Source organism: Lepidochelys kempii, chromosome 5, assembly GCF_965140285.1.
Source record: "Lepidochelys kempii isolate rLepKem1 chromosome 5, rLepKem1.hap1, whole genome shotgun sequence".
Classification (NCBI taxonomy): Eukaryota; Metazoa; Chordata; order Testudines; family Cheloniidae; genus Lepidochelys; species Lepidochelys kempii.
The window spans coordinates 30,073,716-30,093,580 of NC_136384.1; the positions used below are offsets into that span (position 1 = coordinate 30,073,716).

At 42.0% G+C, this 19,865-nt stretch overlaps 1 protein-coding gene across 2 annotated transcripts in view; it reads left to right on the forward strand.

Annotated features, from left to right (window-relative positions):
* GHR (growth hormone receptor) overlaps positions 1–19,865 on the forward strand; it is a 211,491-nt gene that overhangs the window by 89,774 nt on the left and 101,852 nt on the right. For both annotated transcript variants that reach the window (XM_073343860.2, XM_073343859.2), the window contains exon 2: positions 8,337–8,417. In XM_073343860.2, coding sequence (XP_073199961.1) covers positions 8,348–8,417 — 70 coding nt within the window. In that variant the 5' untranslated portion in view covers positions 8,337–8,347. The remainder of the gene's footprint in view (positions 1–8,336; positions 8,418–19,865) is intronic.

The window sequence follows — 19,865 nt, forward strand, 5'->3', positions numbered from 1 at the left end:
TTCTCCCCGTCTTCTGTTGAAGTGGGGACATCAAATTAAGTATTTGATGTATCCATCCATAAAAGAGAGATTTTTCTCCTGGTCAAATTACTGAAGGCATATAATGTGAATGGTGATATTTTATCAGCTAAATTAGGACTAGCTGAGGTCTCTGGGGTTTGATCTTGAAGTGAGGCTTTTGAGTAGTTAAGGTCAGTGTCTCTCAAACTTTCCAAACTACAGTATCCCTGGCAGCAGTCTGATTTATCTTGCGTACCCCTCACTTAAAAACTACTTGCATACAAAATCAGACATAAAATACAAAAATGTCACAGCACGCTATTACTGAAAAATCACTTACTTTCTCACTTTTACCATATAGTTCTAAGTAAATTGGAATATAAATTTTGTACTTACATTTCAGCGTATAGTATATAGAGCAATATAAACAAGTCTGTGTGAAATTTTAGTTTGTACTGACTTCTCTAGTGCTTTTCATGTAGCCTATTGTAAAACTAGGCAAACATTTAGATGAGTCAATGTACTCTCTGGAAGACCCCTACATACTCCCAGGGGTATGTGTATGTTGAGAACCACTGGTTTAGGTCCAAAACTTGGGGTGGGGAGTTAAGTTATACAAAATCTAATTTGAACAGAAATTTATACATGGATGTAATTTTTTTTCCAGTTTCAATAATTAAAGCTGTTAGTAATAGGTGAGAACCTCTTTTATCAGAGCTCCTTTTAACTCATTTGAATCTCTTCCTTATTATGTAAAAGTCTGATTAATGAAAGAAAGATGCCTTTATTTCATGGTTCAGTTTACTGGTAGGTTGTGTTTTGTGATAATCCCAAAATATGGGCTAACCCACATATAAAATACTGCAGTATTTTATGAGACTTGCTCAGTATTGCATTCTGAGTTTTTCTGGTTGATGACACTGGATTGTTTGTTTGCAAGGCACAATTTCTTATTCCACAGAATTATTTCTCATTCTTTAGTGTAATGCAGGGGTGGGCAAAGTTTTTGGGCCGAGGGCCCCATCTGGGTGGGGAAGGGCAGGGGGTTGGGGTGTGGGAGGGGGTGCGGTGTCCAGAAACGGGGTCAGGGCAAGGGATTGGGGCAGAGGAGGGCTGTGGGGCATATGAGGGGGCTCAGGGAAGGGCATTGGGGTGCAGGAAGGGTGCGGAGTGCATGAGGGAGCTCAGAGCAGGGGGTTGGGGTTCAGGAGGGGCTCAGGTCAGGATTGGGGGTGCAGGGTGCAGCAGGGGGCTCAGAGCAGGGAGTTGGGGTGCAGGAGGGGTGTGAGGTGCAGGCAGGGGGCTTAGGACAGGGAGTTGGGGGTGGGGTACAGGAGGGGCTCGGAAGCCTCTGTCTCTCCCCTCTTCCGTCCCCCTCTCCCCCCGGGCTCCCAGGGATGTGGTGCCGGCCGCTTCTGAGAGTGGCGCGGGGCTTGCGGCACCACGAGGGGAAATCGCACGGGGCGGATCCAAAGCCCTGAGGGGCTGGATCCAGCCTGCAGGCTGTAGTTTGCCCACCCCGGTGTAATGGATTATCACTTGCAATATGTGTACTGTAGCTTTTTAATACAAATTCAACAGTTATTTCTGTCCTTTAATTCAAGTGGGTACATAATACTGAAAAAGACTCTGTTGAAAAAGCCATTCATTCAGGCATTGTTGGTTAGTTAATCCAGACTTCAGTGTTGGTTGGGAATGATGCAACGGTTTGGGTCTGTGGCCATTTTAATTTGTGTAGATTTGAAGGGCGTTAACTCATTCTAGCTGGAGAACTGTTCTTGTTGGTATTCTGTGGAACAAGGGTGAGCAGACAAAATGCCTTCACCAAGTACATTGGACAGAATCTGTATTTCATTATACAAGAATAGAAACGAGACTTTCTTTGCTATCACAAGTCTTGCCATGAGGTAATTTGTGAGGAATGTATAAATACTCTGCAAGAATTACACAGGAATATTTTCTCCAGGAAAACACTGCAAGGCTATATATTTCAACTCAGTAATAAATCTCCTTCAATAAATGTTACATCTATCTTAAATGCAGCATAGTTCTGTGCTTTAAAGCCCCTGATATTGCATGTATTTTTCCCCTACAAGCATATTAATTGGTAATTGAGGTATCTGTATGTGTTTATTTTTACTTGTACGTTTTCTAAGCCTTTCTCCTTGCCCGTCATTGCCAGCAGCACAGCGAAAACTAAACCTTCCTCCCCAAATCAGTTCTATGTTCTTAATAATAATAAAAAAAGATAATATTAATATCTTATTAATAATAATAATAACTTAATTATAAGTTCTAAATAATAATAATAATAATCTTAATAATAAAATCTAAATAATAATAATAATAATAAAAATTTTCAGGAACCAAGAATGTAATAGGGTAGGCTCACTACACTGAAGCTGACTGACTGTAGTTGAAATGACCTCATGTTTCAAGGTTGGAGAGTTGTTGCTGGTAGCAAAGGCAAAAAGCTCTTGTGCTAGCCAGAGGTCAGTATATTCAGGACAAAATGGCTTTCTGAAGTCCTTTTCCCTTTGTCTTATGAGGTCCCAGGGACTCTCCAGATTCAGAGGTCTGACCCTAGAATAACATTCTTGTTAACAGGGTGTTGAGATGTTTTATCTGGCCAGTACAGAACAGTGTTACAATCCATGCTGTAAACTAAAAACTGTGCTAGGTTTCTTGTCTCTAGCATGGTTTTCTGTACCGATTTCTAGTCTGGGTCACCCCTGCCTACACTGACAGCGTGAGCACCCGACTAGCAGAAGTCAAGTTTAAATCTCCTTGTGGCTATCATCACTCCAGCACTGGTATAGAAAGGCCCAGAAAGAGAAATTCTTTCCCTTTTTATAGCTCCTGGTTCCCTTTCTCTGTTGGAGCAATTAGCCCCAGCTGACCCATATAAACATTCCCTGGTGGCAGGGGGTTCTTGGCAATCACTATAGTGAGGACAGTCAGCTATTGTAACCCTTCTTGCTGGTTTTAACCCTCTTCCCCCATACCCACTGCAGGGCAGAGTTTATAGAGCCTACCACACAGCTTTCCCCAAAATATTGTGCATTGCAATTGTTGCTTTTTTTGATCTGCTAGGCAATAGGAGCCTTCACAGTGGAATTTGTCTTCTCCTACGCTTAATGGTATGTGGTGGAAGGAACCATTACTGGACTATGTAAAGGGTCGGTTTTTCTGAAGCTGGGGGTGGGGAAGCAGCTCTTACTAAACTAGTGTTCCAGCCCCTGAACAATGCTGTCCTTGTGGGAAACCGATTTGCGAGACAGCCCTCAGCATCGCAATCTGCTGTCACTTCTAAATATTCCTCTGTGGATTTCTGCTAGGCAATGGCTCTGTCTAATTAGAGGGCAGCTGGCATTTCACAGAAATGGTTTCTCCTGAGAATGATCTTGTCTACCAAGAACAGTTTCATCATGTGATATGTTTTTGTTTTTGTTTATTTTTGTGTGTGTGTTTTTACTTCAGCTCTTAGAACAGATCTCTCCTCTCCTTCCCCTCTGAGATCATTCTCAAGCTGTCAATGCCAGACGTGTGGCAAGATATCACTGTTTGTGGCCTCTCTCCAACCCTCCAAGATAGTTCTCCTGGGGGGGCAGTTACCAAGTCCTCTTCGGAGCTACAGGTGTGCGCTGTGGACACCAGTGAGGCGCTCAGTCCCTGTTGCCTTCAGAACTAGAACTTGGGTTGCTATTGGATATCACAGCTCCTTCAAGGAGGATCATCTCCCATCATACCTTCCCTCTGACACACCTCTGAGACACATGCAGGCTGCAGGCATGCATAAGAGAACAAGTTGGTAGGAACCTGAAGTAGAGCTCTGTAAGCGCAAAAGTGTGTCTTTCTCACCAACAGAAGTTGATCCAATAAAAAATATTCTCACCCACCTTGTCTACTAAATTCAAACATTCAAGTGTGCAATAGAGGGACCGCCATCCTGTTTTAAATTCAGATCACAAAACAGCCCTAATGACGAAGCTGCTAATGTGACTCCATAATGAATGTCTCCAGTAGTCCACTGAGCTGGGATGCACAGTTTGTTCTCCGGAGTCCCATACCATAGGACACGGTGCTGGCCCTGGAGTATTAGATCAGCCTTGGCATTTGTTTGGGAGTTGTACCCCTTATTTAAGAAAGTCTTTAGTAATATCCCTAAAAACACAGGGTATCTATCTTACACATTTGTATGGCCCCATCACCGTAGTATCTGAGCACGTCACAACTCTTAATGCTTTTATCTTCATACCACCTCTGACGGTGGGCAGTGCTATTATCGCCATCTTACAGAGAACTGAGGCACAGAGACCATAAATAACTTGCTTGAGATCACAGAGGAACTCTGTGGCAGAGCAGCGAATTGAACTCAGGTCTCCCAAGTCCCATATTGGCACCATAACTGCAGGACCAGCCTTCTTCTCTATTTTATTTGGTATTGTTATGCATAGATTCTAATGCTAGAAGGGACCATTGTGATCATCTCGCCCACTTGTTCCCAAACTGGGGGTCGCAGAACGTTACAGGGGCTTTGCCAAAAAAATTTCATTCACGGCGGCCAGAGGCGGTGCTAGGCAGGCGGCCAGAGAGCGGTGCTAGGCAGTTGGGGCTGGCAACCCAAGCCCTGCCCCCGTCAGCGGGGGAGCCGGCAGCCCGAACCCCAGCGCTCCACACAGGGCTGGCAGCTTGAGCCCCAGGGAGAGCAGGGCCAGGCAGTTGGGGCGGCAGCCCAGACCCCAGCACGGGGCCAGTATTCTGAGCCCTGTGGTGGGTAGGGCGGCAGCTGAGACCTCAGGCGCACAGGTGGCAGCTCGGACCCCGTCCTTGTCAGACAGGGGAAGTTGGCATTGAGGGCAGAGTGAGCAGGGGCCATGCTGTACGTGGGGCGTGGTCCAAGCTAATTTGTCCCTCACAGGGCACACTCATAGAGACAGACCTCATAGCAGAAGAAAAGCTGTTTGTGAGCCAAACCAGCCAGAAGCACATTGTAACCAGTGTGACAGTGTTAAGGTGCCTCAGTAATTGTCATTCTTTCTGGAGTGCTGTTTTGCTTCAGTGAGACGTGAGTGAATCTTCTCATTTTCTAGTTTGTTGGTTGTTGGCAGTCTCTCTCTGTTATTTTTATTAGAACTTTCGTACACAAGTTCAATGGATAAGTGGCTGAAAAAGGAAAGTGTAAAGACGCAAGGATCAGCTAGTGTTTCCTCAAGTCCACACTATGGAAAATCTAAGTCTAATGATCATGATGGTCCTGGAAACTCACTCACAAAGAAAAGAAAATATGGCGATGATTATATAAAATATGGCTTTACATGCATTGGTGATCAAGAATAGATCACCACTGTGTGTGATTTGTGGTGGTGGTCTAGCAAATGGCAGCCTCAAACCTTCTCTACTTTGGCGCCATTTAGAAACTAGGCATCCTGCACAACTCGACAACCCTGTTGATTATTTTCAAGCGAAAATTATCTGAGAGGAAAAGTGACATTACCAGATTTATATTCAAAGCAAGTACTGATAATGAAAATGCACGTGAAGTGTCATACCACGTGAGCTACCGAGTAGCAAAAGCATCAGAAGCCCATACCATAGCAGAGAGCTTGATTGATCTATGTATAAAAGACATAGTTCATTGCATGCTCGGAGAAAAGGCTGCAAAAAGGATTGACATGGTACCTTTGTCCAATAATACATTTTCATGAAGAATTAATGACCTGTCAAATAATGTAGAGACCACAATTGTACATAGAGTGAAAAATAGTCCATATTATGCTATACAGTTGGATGAATCAACTGATGTAGCTAATCTAGCTATTTTGCTACTGTTTGTACGTTATGTGAATGAAGGTATGGTTGAAGAAGACTTGTGGTTTTGCCGACCACTGGAAGAACGTACAACTGGAGAAGATATCTTCAATCTGACTAATGAATATTTTCAAGAAAAGGAAATAGATTGGTTTCATTGCCTAGGCATTTACACTGATGGGGCCACATGAATGACGGGGAAGTATACTGGATTTGTAGCTCGAACAAAAAAGGTTGCATCAAAAGTCTCTTGGACTCACTGCAGTATCCATAGACAAGCCCTTGCAACAAAACGCATGCCTGAGGGACTGAAGAAAGTGCTGGACAATGCAGTGAAAATGGTGAATTTCATAAAATCACGGCCAACAAATTCCAGAATATTTCATGTACTTTGTGAAGAAATGGGTAGTATACACAATTGTCTGTTGACCCATACTGAAGTTAGATGGCTCTCACGGGGCAAAATCTTCGAAAGTTTTTTCGAAAATAATCAAACTGAGTGTTTCAGTACTCTTCATGACTTCCTGGCAGAACATAACCTTCAGTTGGATCAGTGCACTAAAACCAGTATAACTGCACACCTAAAAGGACTTTGCACAACTTTCAGGGAATACTTTCCAACTACGTTAGGCGATAATGACTGGATTTGCAACCCTTTTGATGATACCACTTTCTCAACACAGATATTGAACACTGAGGAAAAAGAGAAATTGATTGAGATCTCCTGTGATTATGAATTGAAAAGGAGTTTCAGAAATCTGTCATTGATCAACTTTTGGCTGAGTTTAAGAAACGAGTACCCTCTTCTGGAAGAAAAAGCTGCTGCAGTTTTGTTACCATTTTCAACAACATACTTATGCGAGAAAGTGTTTTCCTCATATGCACATCTGAAAACCAAATACAGAAACAGACTCTATGCCAAACCAGACCTGAGACTTTCTTTCTCCAGTGGTTCCAGACTTCCAAGAGCTATGCAGAGCAAAACAAGCACATCCATCACACTGAGGAAATTTAAACTTAAATCCCTGGAAATATTCATTTTTAGGAGGGGGTTCACGAGATTTCACAATTTAGTGAAAGAGGTTCACGAGCTGTTAAAGTTTTGGAACCACTGATCTAACCTGACCTCCTGTGTAACACAGGCCATAGAACTTCTGCAAATAATTCCTAGAGCAGATCTTTTAGAAAAACATCCAATATTGATTTAAAAATTGCCAGTGATGGAGAATTCACCACGGTCCTTGGTAAATTGTTCGAATGGAGTTAATTGCTCTCACGGTTAAAAATATACACTTTCTTTCCAGTTTGAATTTGTCTAGTTTCAATTTGCCGCCATTGAATCGTGTTACACCTTTCTCTGCTAAACTGAGGAGCCCATTTTCAAATATTTGTTCCCTTTGTGGGTACTTTATAGACTGTAACCAAGTCATCCCTGAACCTTCTCTTTGTTACACTTAAGAAGCCCAATCTAATCAGTTTATCACTATAAGCCAGTGGTTCTCAATATATTTACCATAGTGGACCGCATATGTGACCCACAATGTGCTATGTGGACCGCATCCAATACTACCTCAATGGCTCAGTTGCTAGTAGGGCTTTGTGGTGGTCTCATTCCTTGTAAGGACAAGTGTTTGAAGTTACATATTCAAGTCACCAGTTAATACATGCGATCCTCTGAGCATGCTCAGTGTGAATTAAATATTACCCAAAGCTTAAGCAGTCTCAGTCTGAGCTGGTTGCTCATGAATTTGTTAGCAAGTGCAGTGTCTCCTCTCCATCCATTCTGCCTCATGAGTGCTTCAACAGTATGTTCCCTGTAAGGGCAGCAAGACCCACAGATTGTATTTTTCTCACTTGTTCTTCGCCTCACTGCTCTATGGCCCTGAGGATGTCACATGGGCCACAGCTCTGTGCTGATCGGGCCACAGGTTGAGAACCACTGCTATAAGCTTTGTTTTCTAATCCTCTAATCACTTCCCTGGCTCTTCTTTGAACCCTCTTCAATTTATCTGTACTTTTTTTTTCTGGTGATGCACCAATGTGGTAGACAACATAGCACTGGAAGTCCACTAAGGTAAAGGAGAGAAACCAACAGAACTTTTGAGAGATGTGAACTACTGCAAATGGACTAAAATATTTTTCCCTTTAAAAATGCATTACTAACAGCTCTTATTTTCAAAGTGAATACAAGATAATGCTTTTATTTCATTCTCAAAAGGCTGTGTGGGGAAAATGTGATGAAGGAGAATTCCTGGAATATAGGCCAAGGCCAGAAAATCCCACATTGCCCTCAGAATTTATTAAACAAGCAGTCCTCTGGAAGTAGTATTTACTGTCTGTCAGAGAGAGTAATATAATGTAGGACTTTGAGGCAATAAAATGTATTCTAACATGCTTCCGTCATAAACTTTTGCTTTAACTCCATTCAGAAATTAAATAAACTAGATGATACATTAAACTGCATTTAAATGTAATGAGAGGAGCTCATAAAGAATCTGATTGTACTGTCTCTTTTATGATTGCAGAACCCAGAGGTATGGATCTTCGGCAGCTGTTGCTTATTCTGGCACTGGTTCATGCAAATGATTCTCTTTCTACAAGCGAGGGTGAGTTACTGAGTTTAAACATCTTTTGGCCATTGTTGGTGATGTCTGTGTTCCTTGGTCTCTGCAAAGTGTGTGCACTACAGATTTTCTGAAAAAGAAGATGTAGCTGTTATCTTTAAAGCCATAGAAAGTTTAAGACAAAGTGTTACAGCACAAAAGGAGTGGTGAATTTAGCATGCAGCCAACAGTGCACGGCACTGGATGAGATGGAAGTGGGATCAATGTTTGTTTGATATCTACACATGCAAAGAGAAAATTACAAATCCGCCTAAAGCAAATTGTGCTGCTTGCAACTCAGATTGGGAAACTACCTGAAGCTCCCTGGGGATATGTTCGGTTGCTGATTTAAGATTTAATGATTTAATAATCTCCACTTGTCTGAGATCAGAGCAGAGCTTTTTTAGTCTTTATCCTGATTCTTGAAATTCCACCCTGTGCTGAAAGTACCTCTCTAGTACAGAGATTGTAAAAGAATTATACATTTTTCAAAAAGAGCTCTTTTAATTTCTTGATGCACTTAGTGTTAAAATGGCTAGAAGTAAGGAGGAAACATTTTCATGATGCAGATCTCAAGTCTAAAGCCGGCACTATATGAGCAAGCCATAGAAGAAATTCCAGTAGGGGAAACTACTGAGAATGGAGTAAAATCAGTGTAAAAGGGTCTGAAAGAGGATACAGGACTGTTATTGTTAACATCAACTGGCCAGACCACTCATCGAGTCAGGCTGTAGACCTTTATATAGGCTATGAGGAGGAACACTGGATATGACCCTCCCCCTCTATGTGGGGTTTTAGGTCCAATGGAACAACTCAGTTCACAGATCCACTGACCATACCTCTGGCCTCCCACAATTCTTCCTCTACCCATCCCACTGCCTATACGTGTATGGATCTGTGCCAAGTTGCACGCTAGCGGTTAAGGGGGCAGGAGGTGGGGAGGAAAGAAGAGTAACCCCTCCTGCTGAGTTTTCTCCGCTGCTTCTCACAACCCACTGCTTTTGTGCTATCCAGAGGTAATATGAAGACCCCACAGATTAAGCCCTTTGGGGCCTGATCCCATACTCCTTCAGAATGGAAAAATTCCCTTTGACTTCCATGGGAGTTTTATCTTGCATCAGACCTATAGAGTTGTTTGTCTCTGGGTTCATGCTTTACCATGTCTGTTCTGCCTTGTTGGTGCCTTTGGACAGATCAGTAGACTGTCGTCTACGACAGCTAAATATTTGCTCACTTAAAATTAACAAGTGCCTGCCACTCTATAACGAGGCATGGCAGGATTAGATTTTTGTTGGTAAATGTCTATTTCATCAAACACACTCAAATTGATGGCAAAATATTTCCATCAATAATAGAAATTTACAAATAGGCAAAGTAAGAAATGCTGCTTGAGCACTTCGTAGAGTTAAGACTGTTTCCTTTGTATATTTTGACGTGCTACTGACGCTTTATTTTGTGTTAATGGTTAGGTTAAAGCTTTAACTTTTAAAATCTCAATGTCTACGGTCATTCAATAATTACTGTCTTCCTCCCCCCATTGTCTGAAACCCCCCGTAACTTCCCACAGCTGTGAACATTTAAATGGATAAAAATAGAAAAATACTCAAAACAAACATTAGCTGTCAAATGTATTAAAAAAATAAAATTCTGCCAAGCCTATTTGTAACAGACCTCCAGAGACAGAGCTAAAGAACAGCTGCAAGACAGGCAGCTCCTTAAGGAAATGCCCCCGACCTTCTAGCCCGAAAAATGTCAAAAGAGATCAGTTTTCAGATGGTTCATTTCCGTAAAGCTTTTGACTTAAGACAAGAACCAAAGTTTTTTGGATGGGAAAACATGTAATTCCTTACTTTTATTTGAGCTGATCAGTAGCAATCAAAGATAATATAATTACCCTACTGCCATGTAGATCTACTATAAAATTCTCCTGAGCATATTTCTGACACTTGCTGGTCAGGAAGCTTTCATGTTTCTTTCGCGTGGGGTTGGTTGGTTTTAATCCTGCTTGGAGTTCCATTGCTCGTTTTGTTCAGGTATGGTTGCTCTGTTCTGCATTCTTTACATGAGGTTGTCTGAGGCCAGCCAGCAATGAAGGCAGCAGTGCTACTGTCTCCAATGGTGGAGGGGTGATCAATGTAGTGTGCAGGAAAAACTTCTTTTGTAACTTAAAGCATTACTATAGATAATGGCTATAGATATAGACTCATAGATACTAAGGTCAGAAGGGACCATTATGATCATCTAGTCTGACCTCCTGCACGACGCAGGCCACAGAATCTCACCCACCCATTCCGATGATAAACCTCTCACCTGCGTCTGAGCTATTGAAGTCCTCAAATCGTGGTTTAAAGACTTCAAGGTGCAGAGAATCCTCCAGCAAGTGACCCGTGCCCCATGCTACAGAGGAAGGTGAAAAACCCCCAGGGCCTCTTCCAATCTGCCCTGGAGGAAAATTCCTTCCTGACCCCAAATATGGCGATCAGCTGAACCCTGAGCATGTGGGCAAGATTCACCAGCCAGATACCCAGGAAAGAATTCTCTGTAGTAACTCAGATCCCACCCCATCTAACATCCCATCACAGGCCATTGGGCTATTTACCATGAATAGTTAAAGATCAATTAATTGCCAACATCATGTTATCCCATCATACCATCTCCTCCATAAACTTACCGAGTTTAATCTTTTGCCCCCCACTGCTTTCTTTGGAAGGCTGTTCCAGAATTTCACTCCTCTGATGGTTAGAAACCTTCGTCTAATTTCAAGTCTAAACTTCCCGATGGCCAGTATATACTATAGAAGTTAGTAAAATAATGAAGGTGGAGGCATAACATCAAGGGTTTTTTTTCTGTTCTGTATCTTATCAACTTTAAAGTGAAATTCACTTATTTGTAGAGAGCACAAGTCTCTATTAAAACCTGTTATGAAGGCTTGAAGTGGTGCCTAGCCTGTGGGCTGGCCTCTTGCACAGAGTAAATTTCACCCTTCTATAGCATCTGTTATCAAAGAATGCAGGTGCTATTGAAAACTATTTAATTTTTTAGCATTCAGTGATGATGCAAGTTATTTCCTGGGCTTTCCCCCATTTTCTGTTTGCATGAATCAAACTTCTACAGTCCATTGAGTCTGCTTACCCAAGACATCCTTTGAAAATGAAGGTGCATATGTAAGAAACGTAGGTCAGTCTGATAGTCACTGATGTGTTTATTTTGCTACTCAAAATAGGCTGGAACCACTTTGTTTCTTTTTTTATGTCCTGCTCCATCATTTGATACAGTCAAAAGAAAAGGCTCTTTGTGACAAGCAATTTGGTGGATAAAACAATGTCCTAAAACCTGTGTCCCTCTGAGTGCCACTTAGTACAGCTGCATGTTGTAACAGTAGCAAAATCTCCAAGCTGCTTCTTGGTCTGGGCAAAACCCTAAGTTTGTGATTTTTTTTTTTTTTTTTTTATTGGTGGACTATTAAGCAATGTAATGAGTATTGGTAATTCCTTTCTAAAGGCCGAACTGTACAATAAAAGTTAAAATGTCCCAGATTTTACTTCCCTTCCCTCCCTCCCCCCCCCCCCCCCATCCCCCATCCCCATTGTCTAGATTTCACAATGGAGTAATTAAGTGGCCATTTGAAATGCCATAAAACTCACTCATTTAGACACAGTGGGTGCAGGAACAGATTAATGTCTCCCTCTCTTGGTTTATGGATGTAAAAGGTTCTGTGCTCTTCTGGCAGTTGAGATGTGGACTAGCTGCATTAATAGTTTTTCTGCAAATCTGTGTGCTGCATTCTAAATCAGACGGGCTCATTTTAGATTGTGGAATGTGCTGATCAAACAGATTCTTCCCTCAATCTGCTTTGTGAATTAAAGCACTTAAGGAGCAAATGCATTTCTTTTTGTAAAAATGTCCGTCTCTTTGCCATCTTAAAGTAATCAAATATGCACAATATAAGTAGAATTTAAGTCCTGTTTTGAGGGGTAGAATGGGCTTACGTGATGCATAGAGCTTGGGCAGGCTTTCTTCCCAGGGATGCATTTCATTTGTCAAATATATGCCAGCACTTCTGAATTACAGTAGAGCTGGGCAGAATGACAAGCAAAACAAACAGAAGGATACTGTACTCTGCTATTCTACTGCTGCTGATCTGTAGGTGTCAGCCAAAAGGTGATGGTAAAGTATAATGTCTGAAATATGTTGTCATTCATTGCAAAATGATGACATCCTGTTACAATGTGTTCAGAATATAAAGCTATCAAAATACAAAAGTGCCTGAGGAACATAAACTGCAAGACAAGGAAGAGTGTGTGAATGTGAGCGGGTGCCTTTTTGTGGGTGAGATTGTTAAAAACCAACAAACATTTATTGAGATAGCAAGATGTTGTGTAAATGAATTGCACCCATTTCCCCCCTGATCCTGCAATCTGCTCCACAGGGTGGACCCTTAGGCCCATCCCCATGAAGTCCCATTGAAATCAGTGGGGCTCCACACAGGTGCAAGGAGGGGTCTGCCCACGTCTTGGGACCATGAGAGCTTGTTTCTATGCGTATGTCTATACTGCAGTAGAAGCCCAGGGCTATCAGAAATTGAGTTAGCAGACCCTGGGTTTGTTAAGCTAGGGCTTGACAAACTACACTCATGTGTAACCCCGGCATAGGAATTATTGAACCCTGCATCCCAACGTCTACATTGCTTTATGCAGGCCCGAGTTCAACCATCCATATCCAGATTTCCTAGAGCCCCCCCAAAATGTGGCTGCTCTAGCCTTTGTGATGCAGTGTGGGAAATCTTAACTGTTCACCAAACTTGACCAGAGGACAAAGAAAGTGGCCCATGGGATTGTGGGATACTTTTGGTGGACTCCCAGTGCACGAGTCCAGGAGGGCTGCATCTACACCACAAAGCAATAGGGCTTGAACCCTGGCTCCCAGCTTGACTCTGGCTCGGACTCCTCACTCATGTGTGGTCCTGGAAAAGGGGTATAAGATAGCAAGCACCATTATCTCTTGTTGAAGTCAGTAGGAGCTTCAGGGGCACAGCACCTCACAGGATTGGTGCAACATGTGAACTGAGAGATTTTGTACCTACAGACAATAATTAATTTCAGATGTACTGTAATGCCTGCTACTTGCTAGGCACATTCCAGGTACTCAAGAAGGATAGTCCCTGTGCTGAGGATTTTACAATCTAGAGACAAATAAACAGAGGGTGGGGGAAGCAGAACCAGAGTAGGCAATTAAGGCATGTTCCATGTGTGAGGGAGCCTAAAATTAATTCACAGTGGGAGCTGCGGAGCCGGCACTCAGGGTGGCGGCTGCAGGCGGAGGCCACACACGGAGCCTCCCTGGCCACCGCTCTATCTAAGAGCCGGATATACTGGCCGCTTCCCAGGAGCCGCACAGAGCCGGGCAGGGATTCTGCCAGCTCTGCTGTGCTGTCATCCAGACTTTTAATGCCAGAGCTGCCATGGTTCCTTTTCAGCTGGGTGTTCCAGTAGAAAACCAGACACCTGGCAACCCTAGAGGGGGGATGGAGTGGGTGGAGTAGGGGCGGGGCAAGAGTGTTTGGTTTTCTGCAATTAGAAAGTTGGCACCCCTACTGAGGAACTGCAAGGCATTCATGATCAGATCTTGTACCGTGGTCCAACCATTCATTGTCTGGTCTTGGTCCACCTCTCATTGAAGCCTTTCCATTGACTACAGTGGGTGCTGGATCAGAGCCTCTGTGCAGTTTATCCAGCTCCCCTTTCAGTGTGAGAAGCCTGGCTTGTAAACTTCTTATGCTACCGTTAGTAGCCTGCCTCACGTGCTTACTCCATCAATGGCACAGGGAGACCTGAATTCAAATTGAAAAATCACAAGTGAGAATGGTTTGGGGTGTCTCAAAATACAATCTTCCTTATGCAAAAATATATAAAGTGGTAGTTGCTGTGCAAACATTAAATAAAGGAGCCTGCCCTATAAAACTGATGTCATAAAGACACACTGTGATTGGAGGCATAGAACAAAAAGAGGGGTGGATGGCAGAGAGAAGGGTCATAGTAGTGGGACAGCAAGGTTTCAGTTACTAACAAGTGTAGAGGCACCATGGATAAAATTTTCAAAGGTGCCTAGGTCCCATTTTCAAAACTAAGACACACAGGAGCCTAGGCCTAGGATAGGTACCTAACTCTTCAGTGGGAGCTAGGCACCTAAATACCTTTGGGGATCTGGGCACTAAGTGTGATTTAAAGTAAATGGGATTTAGGCTCCTAGGTGCTTTGGAGCCAGCTTTTTAAAGGTAGTGAGGCACCTACCTACCTTTAAAAACCCATCCTGAGATCACTTTAGAAAATGGGACTTAGGAGCTCTTGAAAATTTTACTCTGTAGCTTTATTTGTAGCTAATGAGGCAAATGAGCAAGAGGCTGTGATGATTTACTAACAGGTCACTTGCCTCACTATATTTTTTATTGTGTGATAATAATTGTGGCTCTAGTAAGACAGTAAGCTTTAATACACATATAATTTGGTTTATATTTTAGAAATATAAATTAAAAATAACTTTGTATTAAATACTTATAATGAAAACAAAATATTTTAAGGTACTTGGCAACATCAAAAGACATTTACTAAAAAAATAAACTGTAATTTTAAACTGCAGCAGTCACAGGTTGCAAACTGCTTTTACAAGGCAAGAATGATTTTGTCTGCTCACTTCTGCTGAACTATGGCAGGCTGTTGAATAAGCCACCATGCCTCAGATAAGGGAAAGGAAGAGAGGACTGGGAACCAGTCCCAGCTAGTGGAACAAACACATCAGCTCGAGCGGTTCCAAAACCAATCTTTTCCCAGTGGAAAAGAGGCCAGGCACATCCTGTTTTGTTTAGATTCTAGAATAAACTTTGATCCAGTAATAACTCCAGCTATGCTGCCTTGTAATATTAATTTTTCAACCTGAACATGTGTAAAAAGTCATTCATGATTAATAAAAGCAAAACAAAACCATATTTGAATATGTCCACATATAGATCTGTAGTCTTTACCAACCCCCCCGCCCCACCACACACACACACACCCCAAAGTCTGGGGGCCTTTGGATATTTGGATCCAGCCTCTTCATTGGGGCCTACTTGTTAAAAAAAAAAAATAAAAATAAAATACATGACCCTGCTCCTGTGTTTTAGGAGATCTGCAGGATTAGACCACAAAGGATGGGATTTTCCAAAGTGTTCAACACTGGTCTAACTGCATTGCATGTAATGGAAGCAGAGTTAGGCCATTGCTGAGCACTTTGGAAAGTCCCACCTGTATAGTACATGGAAATCAACCAACCATTGTTCACATAGGCGACCCTGCAATTCCTAGGCACGTGGAAAACGTTAAAATCTAGAACTGAGCTTCTCTTTGAGAGCTTTAATAATGATCAAAACTCTGAAGTCTATTGTCTTGGGGCCTTTTTTCATAAATAAAGAAAAATCTATAATTTACTGTACCAACTTTGTGTTCTGAGGGCATGTTAATGGGCATTGTATGATTATGATATTTGTATAGTAGTAATTCACAACATATGATTCCGTATTTCCAACAAAGTAATTCCAGTGCATGCCGTGAATGTGCATTGAAAGGTGTACACTTTCCCTTTCCGTATTATGGATGTGTAGTACGGAATGTTTTTTGTAGTGTTGGTGGAGTCATTCTTAAAAGGCATTCCACTATACAGCATGCAATAGACTGGCAACCGTTTTTACAGTGTGCAGTTGCACAGAATGGACCCATCATAGCTGACAAACTCCCAGCCAAAATGTATAAGTAATGTATATTTGCTTGAGCTACCTTTCAGCTCTTGGTACTTTGGCCACTGCATTAAATATCAGTCTACTGAAAAGACAAATTGCTTGCAAAGCTTCGTGTAAACAATGCAGCCACATTAAACTGAAATAAAACAGGAATCAGCAGTATTTCTCATTGTTAAGCGATTTTCTTATACGACCATAACATAAATGGACATAACACATTGTTTTCTCCCAAGAAACATTAAGTGTCTGTGAGCGGAGGCTTTTCTTTGCCAGGTTTGAGCTCGGAATGATTTAGCTCTAGAAGTTTTTATGATTTTACGACAAGCATTGACAAACCATAAACAGAGGGACACCGCTGCGTGAGGCTATAATAAATAAGAGGAGTATTTCAGACAAGAAAGTAGGGACAAAATAGGCACACAAACACAACTTCTATTGTACTCACATGGAATTGTGTATCTGTATATGAGAAATTTACTATGTAGTACAAGTAGGGTTTGCTGATATTTATTCTCTCTGATACAGTAAGGCCATCTCACTATAATGGGAGCCATACACATTAATCATAGCCTTGATATTATAGCAGTTGGCACTTTAATAGATAACACATAATCCCTCTAAACTTGATTTTAGGTTAATGTGCTAAATGCTTTGTTGAAACACAGCTTATCCCTCTTCAGCAAAGCACTTAAACTTATGCTTTAAAGTTCATCACATGTGTTTGGCAGAACTGGAGCTTCTAACTTGAGATACGGATATAATCCAAGAGCTCGTTGATAAAACATACAAAATAAAGCTGATGTTATAACACAGTTTTTTGACTATACAAATTATTTTAGCAGTTGTATTTGGAGTGGCAGTGTTTTGAAGGTGTAAAATAAATGCCATTATTCTAGTTTTATTTCTTAAGTAGCTACGGGCTACTTAATAGTGATGGAAACGTCTTATCTTACTTTTTAGATCAAAGTGTCTCCCTTTTGTGTTGTAATAAAACAGCTTGACTCTTTCAACAAGAAAAGAAGGTAAGAACTCCGTGTACTAATTGGAGCTCTTTTAATTATTCTAGAAAAATTTCTCCAGGCTAACATGAAAATATTGTAAACAGCCACTTCTCTAATTAATATATTGAGTTCTTACCAACTTTTCTTCAGTGTGGGACTGTTTCACTGAAACACAAACTTTGATCTAAAAATAGCACTGATTGAAACATCTGAAGTAGCATCTGCCCTGAGTGATTTTAAAAATACAATATAAAGATAATTTGATAATCACAATATTCCATTTCATTATTTGTTATTCTGATCCCATGTTATATGACAGGTAATTATGAACTACTACTACTGGCATATCATGAAATAATGTCAAAAACATATAAAAATGAAAAAAATCAAAACAATTGTTTTGAAAAGAAAATTCATATTTTTTCCAAAACAAAACTTTTGAAACTTTTTTTCCCAGAATTTCTATTTCTTGAAATGTTGAAGATAGTTGGTTTTGTTCTAAATCAGAATTTGAAATGTCAACATTTCTTGCAAACCAAATTCCAGTTTTCTACGCTTCCTATTAAAGCTCGGTTAATGTAAGACTCTATTGCTTCCTAGAATTGTGTGTGTAGTGGACAACTGCAGCAGAATCCAGTGTACAGAAAAGACAAGGGAAATATCTTGTCCTCTCCACATAAACAAACATCTGGATCATCACCTTCCAGGCTACTGAGCTCACTAGATTTAATGCTGAATACTATTCTCTCCTGTAGCTGCACCTAGTTTTGGCAGATTCTGCAAACAGAGTTCTATGGCTGTGAAGTTAAGCAAACCAATGCTGACTTGAAATGGTTGGTGATTCAGGCAAAAGAATAACTAAATTAGAGAATTCAGTGCATCCCAGTGTCTGTTTGGGTGCTACTATAGAAGTGCCAAATACTACAGGCTTGTGTTAATTTTACCAGTATACCCTCTTAAGAGATTTTGTCCATTGTATGAAGTCATCTCTCCTTTGAGAACCCTGCTCTCGGAAAATGTATTTCACCTGTATTGTGTGAGCTTTTAAGTTTGGGGGCTCTCATTTCAAAGATATCCATAATTAGGTATCTAGCCTGATTAAGTGCTGAGCACCCAGGAACTCCAATGTAAGTCATTGTGGCGTGGTTAGTACATTTGAAAAACCAGGTCATTTATCTGTCTGGTCCTTGAATGGTCCCCATCATTATGGTACCTGAGCACCAGAGGCAGATTACAGTTTTGTGGGGCCCTGGGTCACAGGAAGTGGGGGGCCCTCCCCACCCCTTCCACCTGCAGTCCCCCTTCCATGCTCCTGCCGGGTAGGGGGTCGGGGTGTGGGGGTGCTGGGTGGGCAGAGCGGGGCAAGCCCCTGCACCCCAACCCCGCTCCCTGGCAGGAGCATGGGATGGGCAGAGCAGGGCATGCCCCAACGCCCCAACTCTGCTCCCCAGCAGGAGCACTGCATGGGCGTCCATTTTTCTGGGGGGCCCCCAATTGGCCGGAGCCCCTGGGCACAAGCCTCATTGGCCCAGTGGCTAATCCACTACTGCTGAGCACCTCGTAGTCTTTAATGTAGTTACCTCCTAACACCTCTGTGAGGTTGAGAATAACAATTATCCCCCATTTTACAGATAGGGAACTGACACAAAGACTAAGGGACAGATTTTTAATGGTATTTAGGCAGATCTCCTATGGAAGGGCCCTATGCTGCTCAAAGCTGCCTCAGCTACTGAGCATGTGGAAGTCCTATGATCCTCTTGGACACCACCTTGCTAGATGCTTTGTGGCATTGAGAGAGAGCTCTTCGTCCTCAGTGGCCTAAAGGTTTCTCCTCCCAACTCCTAGCTGCAGTTGCAGAGGATGAAGAACACTCACCTGAAATACAGGAACCCTCAAACCCAAATGGTAATAATTATCAAGGAAGAAGCATATCTTTCTCCCCACTATATGCCAAGGTGGCTAGGAACCCACAGGAGGCAGAGGTAGGGGGCTCCCCACATTGAGAGGTCCTTTTTGCCCCTAAAAAGAGAACCAGACTGGTTCATCTCTCCTCTCCTGCTTGCATAGTGCACAGGATTACTCCTGGCCCAGGGCTGTAGTAACTGCCAATCTCTGCACAACCCAAGAAAGAAAGAGGGATAGGGTAGGAATAGATAGCAGTTCTGCTGTGCAGGGAGACACTGATTAGTGTTGCCTAGTTCATGAACATGAACAGGCCCAGCAATGCAGTGAGGCAAGAGGTGTTGTGTTACAGCTTGCTCTTTTTTATGCCCTTTATAGAAAGCTCTATAAAATTTAAGTAATAATAACACCGAGCTCTTACATAGCACTTTTCATCACCTAAAAAAAGTAATCTTTTTAGAGTTTCATGAACCATTTCAGTTCTTACCAAAAAATTCCAAGGTTTTACAGCTGTTGATTTTTACAATTTTTTTTTACCTGAATTTTGGACCACTCAAGTATGTGAAAATACAGATTGTTACCAACTATGTTAATCCCATATATTAAGTAGATGTTTCTTAATAAATTATTGTAAGTGTAAATGCAAGGCTTTCTGTTAAAGTACGGCAGCATATTAGCACACACACACAGACGCACAGACACACACACCCCTCTCTCAATGCTGAGTCTTTAAAAAAAGAAGTGCTGGAACTCCCTGCTCTGACCAAGCTGCCATCT